General features: G+C 41.1%; 1 protein-coding gene across 4 annotated transcripts in view; it reads right to left on the reverse strand.

Moving 5' to 3' along the window:
* LOC134447235 (uncharacterized) overlaps window positions 1–18,371 on the reverse strand; it is a 104,391-nt gene that overhangs the window by 83,739 nt on the left and 2,281 nt on the right. For all 4 annotated transcript variants that reach the window (XM_063196607.1, XM_063196600.1, XM_063196615.1 and 1 more), the window contains exons 2-14: window positions 15,816–16,104; window positions 12,441–12,668; window positions 11,319–11,540; window positions 9,717–9,944; window positions 7,443–7,652; window positions 6,979–7,200; window positions 6,108–6,329; window positions 5,666–5,887; window positions 5,199–5,426; window positions 4,501–4,722; window positions 4,037–4,258; window positions 3,567–3,794; window positions 66–287 (exon numbers count right to left, since the gene is read on the reverse strand). In XM_063196607.1, the coding sequence (XP_063052677.1) occupies window positions 66–287; window positions 3,567–3,794; window positions 4,037–4,258; window positions 4,501–4,722; window positions 5,199–5,426; window positions 5,666–5,887; window positions 6,108–6,329; window positions 6,979–7,200; window positions 7,443–7,652; window positions 9,717–9,944; window positions 11,319–11,540; window positions 12,441–12,668; window positions 15,816–16,016 (2,877 nt within the window). In that variant the 5' untranslated portion in view covers window positions 16,017–16,104. The remainder of the gene's footprint in view (window positions 1–65; window positions 288–3,566; window positions 3,795–4,036; window positions 4,259–4,500; window positions 4,723–5,198; window positions 5,427–5,665; window positions 5,888–6,107; window positions 6,330–6,978; window positions 7,201–7,442; window positions 7,653–9,716; window positions 9,945–11,318; window positions 11,541–12,440; window positions 12,669–15,815; window positions 16,105–18,371) is intronic.

Genomic DNA, 18,371 nt, shown 5'->3' on the forward strand with positions numbered 1-18,371 from the left:
ACGCTGTTTTGTGGTGTGATAGAACCCTTGTATGTCCACAAGCAAAAAACTGAAAATATTCCTACCGCCGTTTCCTTGGTTGGAACGTCCACATCCAGATGATGACCTTTAAGGTGCCTCAACATGTTGGAGGTGGACCCCCTGGGCTCCTTATTTAAGGTCTTGTCGCAGTGCAGACAGGAGACGTGGTCTTCGTCCAGAATGGTGAAATGATTCCACACAATGGAAGGTTGCCTTGGTCTTCCACTCTCCACGTGTTCCATCTCACTCCCATCATGATTTCCAAACTGGAAAATAAAAACGACACAACGTAGTTTGTGTGTTTTGTTTCTTTTCATATGACATTGATAGTCCCATGGAAACTGTAATAGTTCCAAAAAGGTGCAAGGAGAGTTCATGATAAACACGCTGAGGAAGGGCTTTGCCCGAAACGTTTGTAGGCGGATAAAAAGAGCAAAATCTGAAGAGAACTGTCCTTCGCTTCATTCATTCAAAATATAGACACAGCCATATCAAACTCTGCTGTTTTAAGGCACAATATACACATTGCTTGTCATTCTGAAGTTATGAGGAGGAGATGGTCACAGACTGTGCTTTTTATTGCAGCAAATGAATTGGTTTACGACTTAACTACGATTCCAGCTTTGACATTTGGTGACAGGTGACTAAGTGTGCCTCTGTGGCAACATTGGCAGACTTGGATGAGAGGTTACATACACAGAAGGGTCATTTCACGTGAAATCAGACACTTTGGGACCCGACCGACCCGGATTTCGATCATACTTGGTGTGCCTTTTCAGTAGCAAGGTAGCACCCCAGAACTGCATTGGTTTGAATCTGACACTAATATTAAGGGAGAAACAGACTAGGAAAGGTTCACATGTGAGGGTAGGACACTATACATTCAGCCTTGAATATATCAGTCAGTGTTAGTCACAAAAAGATGCCTGTGGTGTTGTTTGAAAGCTCTTTTCTGGCTCTACATATTACACAATCACCTTGGAATACAACTACTCTCAGAATATGAATTATGATAAATTGAAAAATTAAAAATTGAATATCTAAAAAACTCATATTTTAAAATGGCCAGTTCCTTGTCCAAACGTAGCCGGCATGTCATGAGCAGCACCTAAAATGCTGGTGTTCGGTTTGTTATTCATTTCAGAGAGAATTTGACTCACAAATATGGCATCATACAGACCACTTACTAATAATATGGTAATACCATAGTAGCATCACATGACAAAACAAAAAAACAAAACAAAAATGGTCAGTGTCCATGGTCCCAGGTTTCAGAAACTAAGGCAGATGTCCATTTATACATACCAAATGATGATATGTGAATGTTTGAACATTCCTTCTCTGTGTACCTGTGCCATCTTCCCTTTACCGTACTTTAAAGAGATAATCAATGGCTACACTCTCATTTTGTACTCTACCAGTGCATTTGAAGCAACAGCTGTGTCTTTTGTAGATAATGTTTAAGTACGTCCCGTTGCAGTTACAGGTTCCACTACCAGAAGCACATCCTGATGATCCATGACAAGTCTATCTGGTCTGAAGGGAAAAGTGAAGGATGGAGATGGCCCATGAGGATGCAGGAAGTTCAGTTTCACCTCTCCAGTGCTCGGCATACATTCCTCAGCACATGCTAGCCACCAGTTGCCATCATATACAGCTACAACATACCCTTTGATTGATGCTTGAAAATGTAACACATTCCTTTACTGAGCTCACTCTTTTAACTCTGCCTTCTCTGAATGCTCAAAATGGCCTAACTTCCACTGTGTCCATTGACAATGGGCAGAAGCTGTGTAGTTTTTGAGTACCTGGAATAGTTCTTGCAGATTCAAAACCTTTTCAACAAGTTCTCAGCTTCATGATGGTACATATCTGTTGTGGCAAACTGGCAATGGATGTTCTTGACATTATCCTTGACAAATTCAAACAGTTGGTATGGCGTTACAATTTAATTGTCAATAGGACGTTTGCAGACTTCCTGCACAATATAAGAACCTTAAAATTACAACAAATTTGTGCCACCACGAGGCAGATTTTCACATTACCTGCAGAGTGGCACTTTTTTTGCCACATCACATGGCAAAGGTCCATGTGATGGCGTTGGAGGACAGTTAAATGGCTTGCTGCACGAGCAAGTCTGCAACGTCCTATTGACAATTAAATTATAACGCCATACCAACTGTTTGAATTTGTCAAGGATAATGTCAAGAACATCCATTGCCAGTTTGCCACAACAGAGATGTACCATCATGAAGCTGAGAACCTGTTGAAAAGGTTAAAAACCTGCAAGAACTATTCCAGGTACTCAAAAACTACACAGCTTCTGCCCATTGTCAATGGACACAGTGGAAGTTAGGCCATTTTGAGCATTCAGAGAAGGCAGAGTTGAAAGAGTGAGCTCAGTAAAGGAATGTGTTACATTTTCAAGCATCAAAGGGTATGTTGTAGCTGTATATGATGGCAACTGGTGGCTAGCTGTGCTGAGGGAATGTATGCCGAGCACTGGAGAGGTGAAACTGAACTTCCTGCATCCTCATGGGCCATCTCCATCCTTCACTTTTCCCTTCAGACCAGATAGACTGTCATGGATCATCAGGATGTGCTTCTGGTAGTGGAACCTGTAACTGCAACGGGACGTACTTATACATTATCTACAAAAGACACAGCTGCTGCTTCAAATGCACTGGTTGAGTACAAAATGAGAGTGTAGCCATTGATTATCTCTTTAAAGTACGGTAAAGGGAAGATGGCACAGGTACACAGAGAAGGAATGTTCAAACATTCACATATCATCATTTGGTGTGTATAAATGGACATCTGCCTTAGTTTCTGAAACCTGGGACCATGGACACTGACCATTTTTTTTTTGTTTTTGTTTTGTCATGTGATGCTACTATGGTATTACCATATTATTAGTAAGTGGTCTGTATGATGCCATATTTGTGAGTCAACTTCTCTCTGAAATGAATAACAAAACCGAACACCAGCATTTAAGGTGCTGCTCATGACATTGCCGGCTACATTTGGACAAGGAACTGGCCATTTTAAAATATGAGTTTTTTAGATATTCAATTTTTAATTTTTCAATTTATCATAATTCATATTCTGAGAGTAGTTGTATTCCAAGGTGATTGTGTACTATGTAGAGCCAGAAAAGAGCTTTCAAACAACACCACAGGCATCTTTTTGTGACTAACACTGACTGATATATTCAAGGCTGAATGTATAGTGTCCTACCCTCACATGTGAACCTTTCCTAGTCTGTTTCTCCCTTAATATTAGTGTCAGATTCAAACCAATGCAGTTCTGGGGTGCTACCTTGCTACTGAAAAGGCACACCAAGTATGATTGAAATCCGGGTCGGTCGGGTCCCAAAGTGTCTGATTTCACGTGAAATGACCCAGAAGGCACATAATCACGATTATCATTTTTTTTCAATAATCGTGCAGTCCCAATAGTTTGTGATGAAAAATCACTGCACTGAAGCCAGGGTTTGCCCATTAGTCCAACAGCCCATTAGTTCGACATTGTGAAAATCTTCTCACCACTACTTCCTTGGCCTCAGGGTGGCTGATTGTGGTTGGATGATGACTTTTCAGGTGTCTCAACATGTTGGTGGTGGACCCCCTGGGCTCCTTGTTAAAGATCTTGTCGCAGTGCAGACAGGAGACATGGTCTTCGTCCAGGATAGTGAAATGATTCCACACAATGGAAGGTTGCCTTGGTCTTCCACTCTCCATGTGTTCGATCTCACTCCCATCATGATCTCCAGACTGGAAAATAAACAATCCATGTACAATAAATAATCCTTGTACAAAAGCTGTGTTTCGAATATGAACATGGTGTTAGGCCTTAGAGCTTAGGGTACGATTATATGGTGATGATGAGAAGAGAAAATGCAAAAGTGGCGTCTCGTTTTAATTTTTTCATTCAATTGGATGCATTCCAGAACGCTGTTTTGTGGTGTGATAGAACCCTTGTATGTCCACAAGCAAAGAACTGAAAATATTCCTACCGCCGTTTCCTTGGTTGGAACGTCCACATCCAGATGATGACCTTTCAGGTGCCTCAACATGTTGGAGGTGGACCCCCTGGGCTCCTTATTTAAGGTCTTGTCGCAGTGCAGACAGGAGACGTGGTCTTCGTCCAGAATGGTGAAATGATTCCACACAATGGAAGGTTGCCTTGGTCTTCCACTCTCCACGTGTTCCATCTCACTCTCATCATGATCTCCAGACTGGAAAATAAACAATCCATGTACAATAAATAATCCATGTACAATAGCTGTGTTTCGAATATGAACATGGTGTTAGGCCTTAGAGCTTAGGGTACGATTATATGGTGATGATGAGAAGAGAAGATGCAAAAGTGGCATCTCGTTTTAATTTTTTCATTCAATTGGATGCATTCCAGAACGCTGTTTTGTGGTGTGATAGGACCCTGGTATGTCCGCAAGCAAAAAACTGAAAATATTCCTACCTCCGTTTCCTTGGTTGGAACGTCCACATCCGGATGATGACTTTTCAGGTGCCTCAACATGTTGGAGGTGGATCCCCTGGGATCCTTATTTAAGGTCTTGTCGCAGTGCAGACAGGAGACGTGGTCTTCATCCAGGATGGTGAAATGATTCCACACAATGGAAGGTTGCCTTGGTCTTCCACTCTCCACGTGTTCCATCTCACTCTCATCATGATCTCCAGACTGGAAAATAAAAGCGACACAACATAGTTTGTGTGTTTTGTTTGTTTTCATATGACATTGATGGTCCCATGGAAATTGTAATAGTTCCAAAAAGGTGCAAGGAGAGTTCATGATAAACACGCTGAGGAAGGGCTTTGACCGAAACGTTTGTAGGCGAATAAACAGAGCAAAATCTGAAGAGAACTGTCCTTCGCTTCATTGAAGAAGCGAAGGACTGAAAGATTGAATTGGTTTACGACTTAACTACGAATCCAGCTTTGACATTTGGTGACCGGTGACTAAGTGTGCCTCTGTGGCAACATCGGCAGACTTGGACGAGAGGTTACATACTCAGAAGGCACATAATCACTATTACCATTTTTTTCAATAATCGTGCAATCCCAAGATCGTTTGTGATGAAAAATCACTGCACTGAAGCCAGGGTCTGCCCATTAGTCCAACAGCCCATTAGTTCCACATTGTGAAAATCTTCTTACCACTACTTCCTTGGCCTCAGGGTGGTTGATTGTGGTTGGATGATATCTTCTTAGATGACTCCACATATTGGAGGTGGACCCTCTGGGTTCCTTGTTAAAGATCTGGTCGCAGTGCAGACAGGAGACATGGTCTTCATCCAGGATGGTGAAATGATTCCACACAATGGAAGGTTGCCTTGGTCTTCTACTCTCCATGTGTTCCATCTCACTCCCATCATGATTTCCAGACTGAAAAATAAACAATCCATTTACAATAAATAATCCATGTACAACAGCTGCGTTTCGAATATGAACATGGTGTTAGGCCTTAGAGCTTAGGGTACGATTATACGGTGATGAGAAGAGAACATACAAAAGTGGCGTCTCGTCTTAATTTTTTCATTCAATTGGATGCATTCCAGAACGCTGTTTTGTGGTGTGATAGAACCCTGGTATGTCCGCAAGCAAAAAACTGAAAATATTCCTACCGCCGTTTCCTTGGTTGGAACGTCCACATCCGGATGATAACTGTTCAGGTGCCTCAACATGTTGGAGGTTGACCCCCTGGGATCCTTATTTAAGGTCTTGTCGCAGTGCAGACAGGAGACGTGGTCTTCATCCAGGATGGTGAAATGATTCCACACAATGGAAGGTTGCCTTTGTCTTCCACTCTCCATGTGTTCCATCTCACTCCCATCATGATTTCCAGACTGGAAAATAAAAACGACACAACATGGGTTGATTGTTTTGCTGTGGAAATGAGACCAAAAATTCCACTAAAGCTCTGAATTCACCATCTGAACACTCTGAACCTTATTCTCATCCAGTTAGCAACATCTCTACTCTGTATAGGGGTGTCACAGTATGAAAACCTCATGGTTCTTGTAAACAAAATGGGTAAAATGGGGTAAAAAATGAAAATATTTTTACTGCCGTTTCCTTGGTTGGAACGTCCACATCTGGATGATGATTTTTCAGGTGCCTCAACATATTGGAGGTGGACCCCCTGGGCTCCTTATTAAAGGTCTTGTTGCAGTGAAGACAGCAGACGTAGTCTTCACTCAGCTGGCTGAAATGACTCCATGCGATGGAGGATGTCCTTGGTCTTTCACTCTTCCCGTGTTCCATCTGACTCCCATCATGATTTCCAGACTGGAAAATAATCAATCCATGTTCAATAAACAATCCATGTACAATATAACTGCGTTTCAACCATGAACATGGTGTTACGACTTAGTAGCCTAGTCAACCAGCGCCACCCGCTGGACGCCAAAATTTTGTGGCTGCAAGTGGTCTAGCCTCGCATCGTTGGAGTGGTCTGCCAGGCTTGCCAAGAATCTGGCAAACCAATCACAACGCAGAGATATGTCTTGAATCAAAGCAGGCGGGGTTTTGAGAGTGACAACAAAGCTCGCCATGTTGGGAAAGCACATCAACGAGAAAGATAGCGCTGATTGGTCAGCGTGCCGGCCTATAGGCACAGGCATGGTTTAAAACACAACGGGTTGTTCTCATCAACAATCTTCGGATGTACTCTTCATCGGGGCCAGACTAAATAACACACCCAATCTCACATTTAGGCTGGTTGATCAGGCTAACGCTTTAGAGCTTAGGGTACTTTATACGGTGGTGATGAATTCATTTTTTCATTCACGTTTAGATGAGCATTCTCAGGGGAAAATCTTTGCTTATATGAAGACGCAAGAGTATGTGATAATCGATTGGATGCATTCTAGAACGTGGTTCTGTGGTGTGATAGAACCCTGGTATGTCTGCAACGAAAAACTGAAAATATTCCTACCGCTGTTTCCTTGGTTGGAACGTCCACATTCGGATGATGATTTTTCAGGTGCCTCAACATATTGGAGGTGGACCCCCTTGGCTCCTTGCTAAAGGTCTTGTTGCAGTGAAGACAGCAGACGGTGTCTTCATTCAGCAGGCTGAAATGACTCCACGCGATGGAGGATGTCCTTGGTCTTTCACTCTTCGCCTGTTCCATCTCACGCCCATCATGATTTCCAGACTGGAAAATAATCAATCCATGTACAATAAATAATCCATGTACAATAGCTGGGTTTCGAATATGAACATGGTGTTCCGCCTTAGGGCTTAGGGTACGTTTATATGGTGATGATGAGAAGAGAAGATGCAAAAGTGGCGTCTCGTCTTAATTTTTCATTAGATTGGATGCATTCCAGAACGTTGTTTTGTGGTGTGATAGAACCCTGGTATGTCCGCGAGCAAAAAAACTGAAAATATTCCTACCGCTGTTTCCTTGGTTGGAACGTCCACATCCGGATGATGACTTTTCAGGTGCCTCAACATATTGGAGGTGGACCCCCTGGGCTCCTTGCTAAAGGTCGTGTTGCAGTGAAGACAGTAGACATAGTCTTCGTCCAGGATGGTGAAATGATTCCACACAATGGAGGATGTCCTTGGTGCGTCACTCTTTGCCTGTTCCAGCTCACTTCCAGACTGGAAAATAATCAACGTTTCGACCATGAACATGGTGTTACGCCTTAGAGCTTAGAGAAGAAAATTTGCGTGGTAGGATAGCCTATTCATGGCCCTCGTGAAATGCAACCCACAAAGATAATATTACAAAAAATACTGGCTGCGCATTGCTGACAGCAAAGTTAATCGAGGATGTTTGCTAACCGCGGTCAGAAAGACAACTCCTAGAACATGTGAAAAAAGTGTGAGCGCCTTGCATGAGAATTTACATATTGCTAGCTAACTGACTGTCAGACGAGGATGGCCGTCCAGTAGCCTACAACAAATGTAGTGATACTCACAATGCATAGTGCCAGACGATGGTAACCCTTTTGCAAAATATGATATCAGATGCAAACAAAGTAGGGCTGGGACTCGATAAAAAAAAATATTGAATTAATCTATAGGCTTTGAAATTAATTAATCAAATTAATCGTATTTTAATCGCATTTAAATATTTGACTTGAGAACAGTGAAAAATATATTTTTCTCACATAGATTTCGAATAATTACAACAAATAAGTTGAATCTAAAAATATTATTTATTTTTAAAAGAAGAGATAACTCTTCTCAATTTCAGCAGGCTGCTCACCATCAGGCGTAATACTGCCCTCCACTGGTCTAATCCAGAACTATGTAGCTATATTATACTGCGATTATTTTTTTAATCGTGTAAATTAATTAATCGAAATGCGTGATTAATTAATTGATATTAACACATTAATGTCCCAGCCCTAAATCAAAGTAAATATTCTTGTTTAACCATTTGCCACGGCAGGTATAATGATGAAGGTAATCAGCAATGTCCTACCAGTAGGGCTGCACAATTAATCGAAAATAATCGAAAATGGTGATATAATCTTGATATCGAAATCATGATTTCAATCAGGATTTAACCATGGCAATAGTGACCCATCTTCGAAAGCATCCTTGAAGCCAGAACATACTGACAGGCTGGTGTTTCTGGCCAGAAATCTGTTCACCTAAATTTCATGCTGTTGCCTTTTACATAATTATTACAATTTATTTTATTTTGCTCATCCCTTATGTAATTCATTCTTGGTTAGATTTCGTTTTGTTATAATAATTTTTGAAAAAATCTGGAAAAATCAATAATCGTGATTATGATTTTGACCCAAATAATCGTGATTATGTTTTTTTCCATAATCGTGCAGCCCTACCTACCAGTCTGCAGCTGTCCATTCCATGACTTTATTAGTCCACATCGACTATCACTCCTGTAGCCCAAGTTATATGATTGCAAATGCCAGGCATGTAGGCCTTTTCATTCAAGGGATGTGGGGAGTTGTCCTCCAATTGCGACTTCTTTGTGCATGCCTGACTAGAGGTAGCATGCTATAGAATTCGACAGACATTGTATCATTATTTCGGGAGTGGGCGCATAGCAGCAGAAAAAGTAGGCTATGGACTACTAGTCTGATTCTCATCGACTATCAAATGTCTTCGAGACTTGGTCTGACCAAGAGCATAGCAATCAACATTTCCCAAACAGCATGATCAACCTGCCTCCCTTGGTTTGCTAATGGCTGTATGCTTCTCTACAAAGTGGGGGGAGTTCCCGATTTTTCGGGAGCTCAGAAACTATATTGTATTGCTCTTGGCCTGACTAGAAGCAACGCTGAAGGTGTTGCGCTTCTAGGAGGGCTCGGCCTGGCTAATGGACTACTGCCTGTGTTCTTGTTTGAATTGCTATCAGTTTCTTTCTCACTCACTCACTCACTCACTCACTCACTCACTCACTCACTCACTCACTCACTCACTCACTCACTCACTCAAAGAAAAGCACACACTTGTCAAAAGAGGCGGCGGATCTCCAGATCCAGTCTAAATGCCGGAGCAAACGTTGGAGGTTCCGGAGCTCACGTCTGAGGATCTGGAGCTAGCTCCCCCTCAAATTAAGCACTGGGTAGAGATTTTTTCTTATCACAGTTCAACGGTATATCCATTACCGTGACACCCCTAACTCTGTAGATTTAGACCCGTTGTGAGATAAAATGGGGTAAAAAAAAACAGAAATATTCCTACCACTGTTTCCTTGGTTGGAATGTCCACATCAGGATGATGATTTTTCAGGTGCCTCAACAAGTTGGAGGTGGACCCTTTGGGGTCCTTGCTAAAGGTCTTGTTGCAGCGAAGACAGCAGACGGTGTCTTCACTCAGCAGGCTGAAATGACTCCACACAATGGAGGATGTCCTTGGTCTTTCACTCTTCGCCTGTTCCATCTCATGATCCATCTCATCATGATTTCCAGACTGGAAAATAAACAACATATTACATTTAAAAAGGTGACTTGTGGCCCTAACTTGACCATTACAAGGCCCCTATATACCAGTAGATTCCACCCAAGGCTAGTCTGATTATCATCGACTTTCAAATATCTTCAAGACTTGGTCTGACCAAGAGCATAACAATTAACATTTCCCAAACGGCATTTCCCAAATGGCCTCCCTTGGTTTGCTAATGATTGTCTGCTTCCCAACAAAGTGGGAGGAGTTCCCGTATTTGCCGATACTCAGAAAGTACTTGCATTACTCTTGACCTGACTGGTAGCCACACTGAAGCTGTTGCGTCACTAGGAGGGCACAGCCTGGCTACCCAAGGCCCCCCTGATATGGGTTGTGCTACTATTTTTTTCAGTGCACCACCTTTCGTCAATAAGTGCACCCCTAAATCCACCCAACTACAACTGGAAATATAATGAATATAGCAGTGTTGACTATGGAATAAATGAGGAGATTTTGTCTTGCAATACTGTTCATTTAAACTTGTCATGGCCTACCTAGCACCCCCCCACACACACTTTAAAAACCGCTGGCCTAATGGCAGGGCACTGGGTTAATTTGCCGATGACCCGGGTTCGATTCCTGCATGGGTCATTTGCCGATCCTTCCCCATCTCTTTCACTATACTATCATAAATAAAAGCATAAAAAATTATTTAAAAAAACAAAAACAAAACTGAGCTATTTGTTTTGCTGAAAGGGGACATTTGTTTCCATTGAAAGGGTTGGTTCTCCATTTTACACTGTTTTCAGATCATTTGCGATGAGGAAATAAGCTTACAGAGCTGCAGCCAGCAGGGGTCTGCCCCTGTCAGAGTAATAAGCTGTCAGACCAATGACATGAGGCCGCTGAGGGCTGCTGTTTAACGGGTTAAAAGACTGAAAATATCCTTACCACTGCTGCCTTGAAATCAGCTTTGTATTCTGTGTTATCAAGGTAATTTTGAAAAAAAATATTGAAAAGATTTTGAAAACAGTACAGGCCGATCTTCTATGAGAGAAAGATAATCTGAACTCTGCCCACCCAATGCAAAGGAGCGCGCTCAACTTCGGTCTCCTAACGGGGAATTTTGTTTTTGTAGTATTTGGTGTTGGCCATCTTACAGCGCTAATGGAACTCCATTTATTCTCAACCCAAGGTCTCCAAATGTCTCCTAACAGAGATGTCCTAGCCTGAAGTATCTTGCTCTATTAGACAATTATTTGTTACGGTTATGTGGTTTGGTACAGCATTTATTTTTTAAATCACAGTTTAACGGTATATCGATTACCACGACACCCCTTACTCCGTAGATTTAGACCAATTATGAGATAAAATAGGATAAAAAACTGAAAATATTCGTACCGCTGTTTCCTTGGTTGGAATGTCCACATCCGGATGATGAATTCTTAGATGACTCCACAAGTTGGAGGTGGACCCCCTTGGCTCCTTGCTAAAGGTCTTGTTGCAGCGAAGACAGGAGACGGTGTCTTCATTCAGCATGCTGAAATGTCTCCACACAATGGAGGGTGTCCTTGGTCTTTCACTCTTCCCGTGTTCCATCTCACTCCTATCGTGGTTTCCAGACTGGAAAATAATCAACATTTTACATTTAGAGAGGTAGGTTGTGGCCCTACCATTGCCTAATGGCTAGGGCACTGGCTTACTTCCTGTTGTTCAATTCCTGCCTAGGTCATTTGCCGATCCTTTCCCCGTCTCTCTCACTATCCTATCACAAATAAAGGCACAAAAAGGGCTAAAATTGTTTGTTTAGCTCAAATGGACATTTGTTTCCATTGAAAGGTTTGGTTCTCCATTTTACACTGTTACACAGATCATTTGTGATGAAGGAATACTGTCGGCCCCTGTCAGAGTCATGAACAGTTGACACTGATTCTTGAAAGTTGGCAAAAACATGTCCCAACTATAAAAAGCCATACAAGTGCTAATTCTGTTGATTCAATGTTCAATGTGATTTTAATAACATTCTGCACAAAATTCAGTTGTTTATTTTTGTTTAATAATAATGATTAACAATTAGGATTTCAATTTTGACCCAAATAATCGTGATTACCATTTTTTTCCATAATCGTGCAGATAGTTTGTGATGAAAAATCACTGTGCTGCAGCCGAGGTCTGCCTGTTAGTTTGACAGCCCATAGGGCTGGGCAATATGACGATATATATCGTTATCGTGATAGTAATTTTATCAGTTTTATACAATTGAATATCATTTAATTGCATTTCATGTTATCACAATACAAATTATAAGTTCATGTAACCGTAACCATTTTAAAGAAAGGTTGTTTTGCGACATGAAAAAATAAAGAGCAAACAAAGAGAACAACTGAAAACATATGCAATTGTGCTATATTGTGATATATATCGTTATCGTGATATAAAGTGATCCATATCGTGATATATTTTTTTTCCCATATCGCCCAGCCCTAACAGCCCATTAGTTTGACATCATGAAAATATTCTTACCGCTACTTCCTTGGCCTCAGGGGAGCCGATCGCGGCCGGATGATTTCTTCTTAGATGACCCCACATGTTAGAGGTGGACCCACTGGGGTCCTTCATTAAGTTCTTATTACAGTGAAGACAGGAGACCGCGGTTGCATCCAGGAACGTAAAATGATTCCACACAATAGAAGATTGCCTTGCTCTTCCACTATCCATGTGTTCCAACTCACTCACACCAGGATTTCCAGACTGGAAAATAAACACAACACGACATTACTTTTCTTTTTTTTTAAATAAAGGGTGAGCTGTTTGTTTTGCTGTAATTTGGAACATTTGTTTCCAATGAAAGCAAAGGCTTGCATTTGGACGATAGGGATATGAAAAAACAAACACTTTGAGAAGACAAAATAGACCCTAGCAATATTTTATTTCAATTTTATGAAATGATTAATTTAAGGTAGTAACAGTTCTGACCAACATAACGATTAGTGAGTAGTTGTACAGGGCAGCCATGGCCTAGTGGTTAGAGAGTTGGTCTTTCAATCTAGGTGTTGCCAGTACGATTCCCCCTGACCTCTCCCTACATCTCCATCCATTGCTGAAGTGCACCTAACCCCACACATTGCTCCAGGGACTGTAACCAATACTGCCGTGCAAAACAAGAACGCAGTAACTCAAAATGGTCGAAAAAAACGTTATATCGGAAATGGGTTTTAAACTACCTCATTTGTCTTGTGTCAAAAAATGGTGGTCCAACACCGTCCCGTTTTGGAGAAAACTCATTTTGAAAGTGCAAAAATGACCAAAAAAAAAGTTACTGCTTGTTGTATTTAAAGGTTATGTCGTACAAAATAAAAACGCAGTAAGTCGGCGAGTTACTGCTGCACGTTCCAATGGGACTGGTTTGGGAGTAGACAGTAATACTAGCCAAGAACGCAGTAACTCCTGCAGTAACTCCATTTTGTGGCAGTAATACCAGCCAAGAACGCAGCAACTCTGTTTTTTGTGGCAAAAAGACACATAAATGTTGTTTTTTTTGTGTGTGCATTAAATTTCTATCCTAAACAAGCATTACCAGGAAGTGTCACCACCAATTTACCGACAACACAGTTGTCGTGCCATATGGGAAACTTTGAAGCCTTTTTTCTCAGTTTGCCGTTTTCAGAGTTACTGCGTTCTTAGATTGTAGGGCAGAATACCCTGAAAAATAATAGTTGTAAGTCGCTTGAATAGATGAAAGCGTCAGCTAATTTCAATGTAATGTAATGTAACATATTTTGGGAACTCTATAATACACGCTGACTGAGCATGCTGCCTTTTTTTGCACATGGGGTTAAAAGCACATTTGAGTAATGAAGTGCCAACATGGTTAACCCATTTTGTAAGGCCTTTTTGGGAAAGGGTGCCCTCAGCCTATTAAATCCTAAATATGTTACCCTCCAAAGCACATACAAACAGGAAATTAGTTACAGTTCAAAGCCAAGACCCTCCTCTTGCATTATATTGTGTTCATTCAGCTCTAACATACCCTCATATTTAATTAAAAAGCTCAAATCTCAAATCTCAAATATTGATAGTAAATATGAGTTTATTCCTTAAAAGGACACTGTGTGATATTTTTTGTTGTTTATTTCCAGAATTCATGCTGCCCATTCACTAATGTAACCTTTTTCATTAATACTTACCACCAGCATCAAATTCTAAATATTCATTATGACTGGAAAAATTGCATCTTGGATCTTCTCCATGGTCCAAAAATAGCAATTTTTAGCTGCAAAAATGATTGTACTTGGACCATACTAGAAAATATTGTTTATTACTTAGTAAACTTTCATGTAAAGATCAAAAATGGCAATAGGCAGTCCAGTTTCAATGAGCAGCATAGTTGCAGTACCTTTTTTGACCATTTCCAGCACAGTGTCCCTTTAATAAATATTCATGAAAAGATCAAATTTGGCAATAGGCCGTTTCAATGAGGAACCGTTTCAATGAGGAACAGAGTTGAACCTACTCTTGCCACCATCCCACAATGTACCTTTAAGGTCTGAATCTAAGGCAAGAGGTGTCCAAACCTGCTTTATACATTTTGTATGCAATTCCTGGGCTTGAAAAGTGGACGTGGCACCCACACTTTGAGGTGCTTCTTCTCCAAAACAGTATTAAATGGGATACAAACAGCTGGTATTCTTTCGGTTGGCATCAAACACCTCTATGTAAAAAATTAGGCAAGTCGAAGAGGGGCATCTGGGAAGGGGGCATGTGAATTGAAATGGAATTACCTTTTTGGGGTGGCTTTGCAAGCCTTTAATTGTATTTTTTAATGACAGGAAAGTGCAGCAGAGACAGAAAGCGAGTTGGGAGAGAGAGACGGGGAAGGACTGGCAAAGGACCCGGGCCGGGAATTGAACCCGGGTCGGCCGAGTGGTAGAAGAGTGCCCTACCAGCAAGCCACGGTAGGGCCTGGGAATGACCTTTTAGATTCCAGCAATTATACTATTTATTGCTTCCAATTTCACAAAACAACAATTTCTTAGTTCTTTACAGGACAAAAAACCCTTTTGAAACATTGTTTCGCAGCATAATTTAGACCAGTGCATTTCAAGTTTTTTTTCTTTTTTAAAACCTAAATTCTGTTAACATTGGAAGGGTTGTGTTGCGAAGAAGCTACAATCAGCTTCTTGAAGCAATACCATACATTCCTGGAAATAAGCGGGTTTTACACCTCTCTCTTGACTTAAATAATTGAGCTTTATCTTTCTCCTGTTCTTCAAGAAGTTCTCAGTTTAGCAACGCAAATTCAACCTCAGAGCTAGCAATTACCATTGAATCTTATGGGACGAGCTAGTGGCAAGATTCACTACTAGTTGCTTGCCTGGAACTACAGGTAACATTGAGGCTGCACAATATATCGAAAATGTATTGTCATCACAAAATCATGGCTTGCAATACATGCATCGCAAAAGTTGATTAAATTACAATATCTAGTTTTTAAAGTTTAATAACAGCAAATTTGGTGAAATGGTTAGAAAAAGGTATTAAAAGGTTGACATTAAGTTGCTGCCATGTTTTTTCCTAATAAAAATAATCTTGGAAATAAGACATTGCTCTTAGCTGTTTTATACATGATAAAGTGTAAAATGGCAAGTAGAGAAGGGAAAATATATGTATATATTAAACATCGTAAGTAATATTGATACCACGGTATACAGTCATGCCATCGTGTATCGCATATTTTTCTAATATCGAGCAGCCCTTGGTAACATTACCAGACAATGAGAGAGGCTGGAGGAACAGAAGAGTAGTTTATTAAACTACAACGGAGATGTAAAATGATCTTATTTCCAGAAATGGCACAGCATCACTTCAATTGGATTAAAAGACTGAAAATATTCTTACCGCTACTTCATTGGTCTCAGGGGGGGCAATCGTGGCCGGATGATTACTTCTTAGATGACTCCACATGCTAGAGGTGGACCCATCGGGGTCCTTGTTATAGCTCGTGTTGCAGTGAAGACACATGATGGTGTGGTGGTTCAGCATGGTAAAGTGATTCCACACCTCACCCCAATAATGGGATTGATCCATAGCGGTTGTCATTTAGAGTTATTCCACAGTTCACCGTTCAAACTCCAAGTGAGAACCTTCTCTTCTTACTTACAAGGATGTCATGCATAGATCACCAGACCTAAAAGGATTTTTTTTTAAAAAGGAAAAAAAAGGTGAGTGATTAGAAATGAACAGAACAAAATGCTTTCATTTGCTACCGAAACAAGTACAATGAAATTGAGCGGTCCTTGTTCAGTGAGTAAATACATGAATTAATAAATATTTACATTACTTGCATACTATGTATGAAGGTTATCTGATGATTTGCATTTGCCCAGGGCAGGCCATGTTCATTAAAAAGACGTCTGACAATATTGTCACACATCCATCACCAGACCTACAAGGTGAAGAGGTGAGCGAAAAGAAAGGTTATGGGAATACGTGCGACTTCTTTTTGACAAAGAATTAGCCTGGATAGAGCGACCTAGGGACCCTGCCTCTCCGATTCACTCAATGGGCAGAAGTGGCCAAGTAATTAAGGACATGGGCTTTACATAAGAGGGTTGCAGGTTTGAATCACACCCTTCCACTCCCAACATAGTATGTCACTCCAAGGATGATGATCATGGCACCTAACCCCACACTGCTCCAGGGACTGGAACCAATATCCTGCACTTAAAATAACTAAGTCGCTTTGGATTTTTAAAATGTCAGCAAAGTGTAATGTAATGTAATGCAATGTAATGTAATTTACTCCAGCAGCTATAGTTGACAACGGGTCCTCAATCTAGTACCTCCCATTGTCCCTTTTTGTGTCTTCTGGGAAAATGGACCACAAAATAGATCTAACAAACTCAGAAAAGTCTACAAATAATTCAAGTCTTCTAGAGGGATGTGGGCGTCTTGAAATTGGCAAGACGTTGGTTACGTTAACACAGAAGTATCAAATGCACCGTTACAAAGCCAAATGTCATTGCCAAAGATTGAGAAGAATATACGGTGAAACTACATGCAAATTATTATTACCCGCAGTGTTATCATATTCCAGAACTGAAACCTATATTGAGTGTCCAGAAGAACAGGGTATTCAGCACTCAGAGACATGGCCAAGGTAGGAAAGCATGAAACCTGACAACCATTCCACAAGATAATTAAGTCAAGACTGAGTCAAGACATACCTGAGGACAGAGTTTAGAAATGTATTGTGAACTGGTGAAAGTGACTCTTGACAGACAGAGTGGAGGAGCTCATGGCTAGATCTTTAATATATGGGTGGTTGACGTTTAAGGCCGTAACACACTTAAAGGAGGAAACATATTCAAATTCCTGAAAAAATGGGTGGAAAATTGGAGAAAAAAATGGGAATGTCAGTGGTTCGTGGAATTTCGCCTAATTTTTTGCCATTTTTGGGAAAATGTGTCCTGCGGTGTGACATTGGTGTCACATTTCTGTAAGATACAATAAAATGATTAATATTCTGCACAAACATATCCCCAATGCTCTTTCTGCTATTGTTCCTTTAACCCCCACCCCCCACTACCCAGAGGTTCCCTAAGATGCCACCAATATGGAGGTAGGATACTACTAGTATGGTGTGGCATCATTAAAGATGAGCAAAACACCATTTCAGGCTGGAAAGGGGCAAAAACACATCTACTTAACCTACTACCCATTGCCAGTGATAGAGGAAAAAGTGTACATCTTTCAAGAATATAAAGATATGTATCCACTACTCTGCTGGCATCTGAGTTGAACTCTGTTCACATAAACAATCCAGCCATGAACTAATCTACATTGTCCATGAATAGTCACTTTCACTACTCCATAAAACCATTAGTATATTTGCTGTTGAGTTGTTGTCAGCAAAGGTGTAGGTTTGGCTTTGAAAGTGGTGGGGACATTAACACGTAAATTTGTCCTGGTATGCTATTCTTGCATTATGTTGGTGAAAAAGTGGTGGGGACATGTCCAAAACTGAAATTACACCCGTGGTTGTCAGATTTCAGCCTGCTTTACCTTTGCCATGTCTCCGAGTGCTGAATACCATGTTCTTCTGGACGCTCAATGTACCGGTAGGTTTTCAGTTCTGGAATATACCAGGACTGCAGCACAGTACCGGTAGTTACCTGGTAGTTTCACCTTCAATCTTCTCAATCGTTGGTGGTGACTTTGTGAGCACATTTCATGTGACACTGGTGGCTTTGTAACTAGAGATGCACCGGATCCAAGATCCGGTCCCGCATCCGGCAGGTTAATAGGGTTTTTCAGATTATCCGGATCCGGCAGGATCTTGAGCAATGGATCTGGTATCCGGCAGTTACCTAGACATCAGGATCTGGGGCATCTCTAGTTTTTACGTAGCCTAGGCTTTTCAGTCAGTCTTTCACAACCCCAATCGCTGCATGG

This window comes from Engraulis encrasicolus, chromosome 1 (genome assembly GCF_034702125.1).
Source record: "Engraulis encrasicolus isolate BLACKSEA-1 chromosome 1, IST_EnEncr_1.0, whole genome shotgun sequence".
In the NCBI taxonomy this organism is placed as follows: Eukaryota; Metazoa; Chordata; class Actinopteri; order Clupeiformes; family Engraulidae; genus Engraulis; species Engraulis encrasicolus.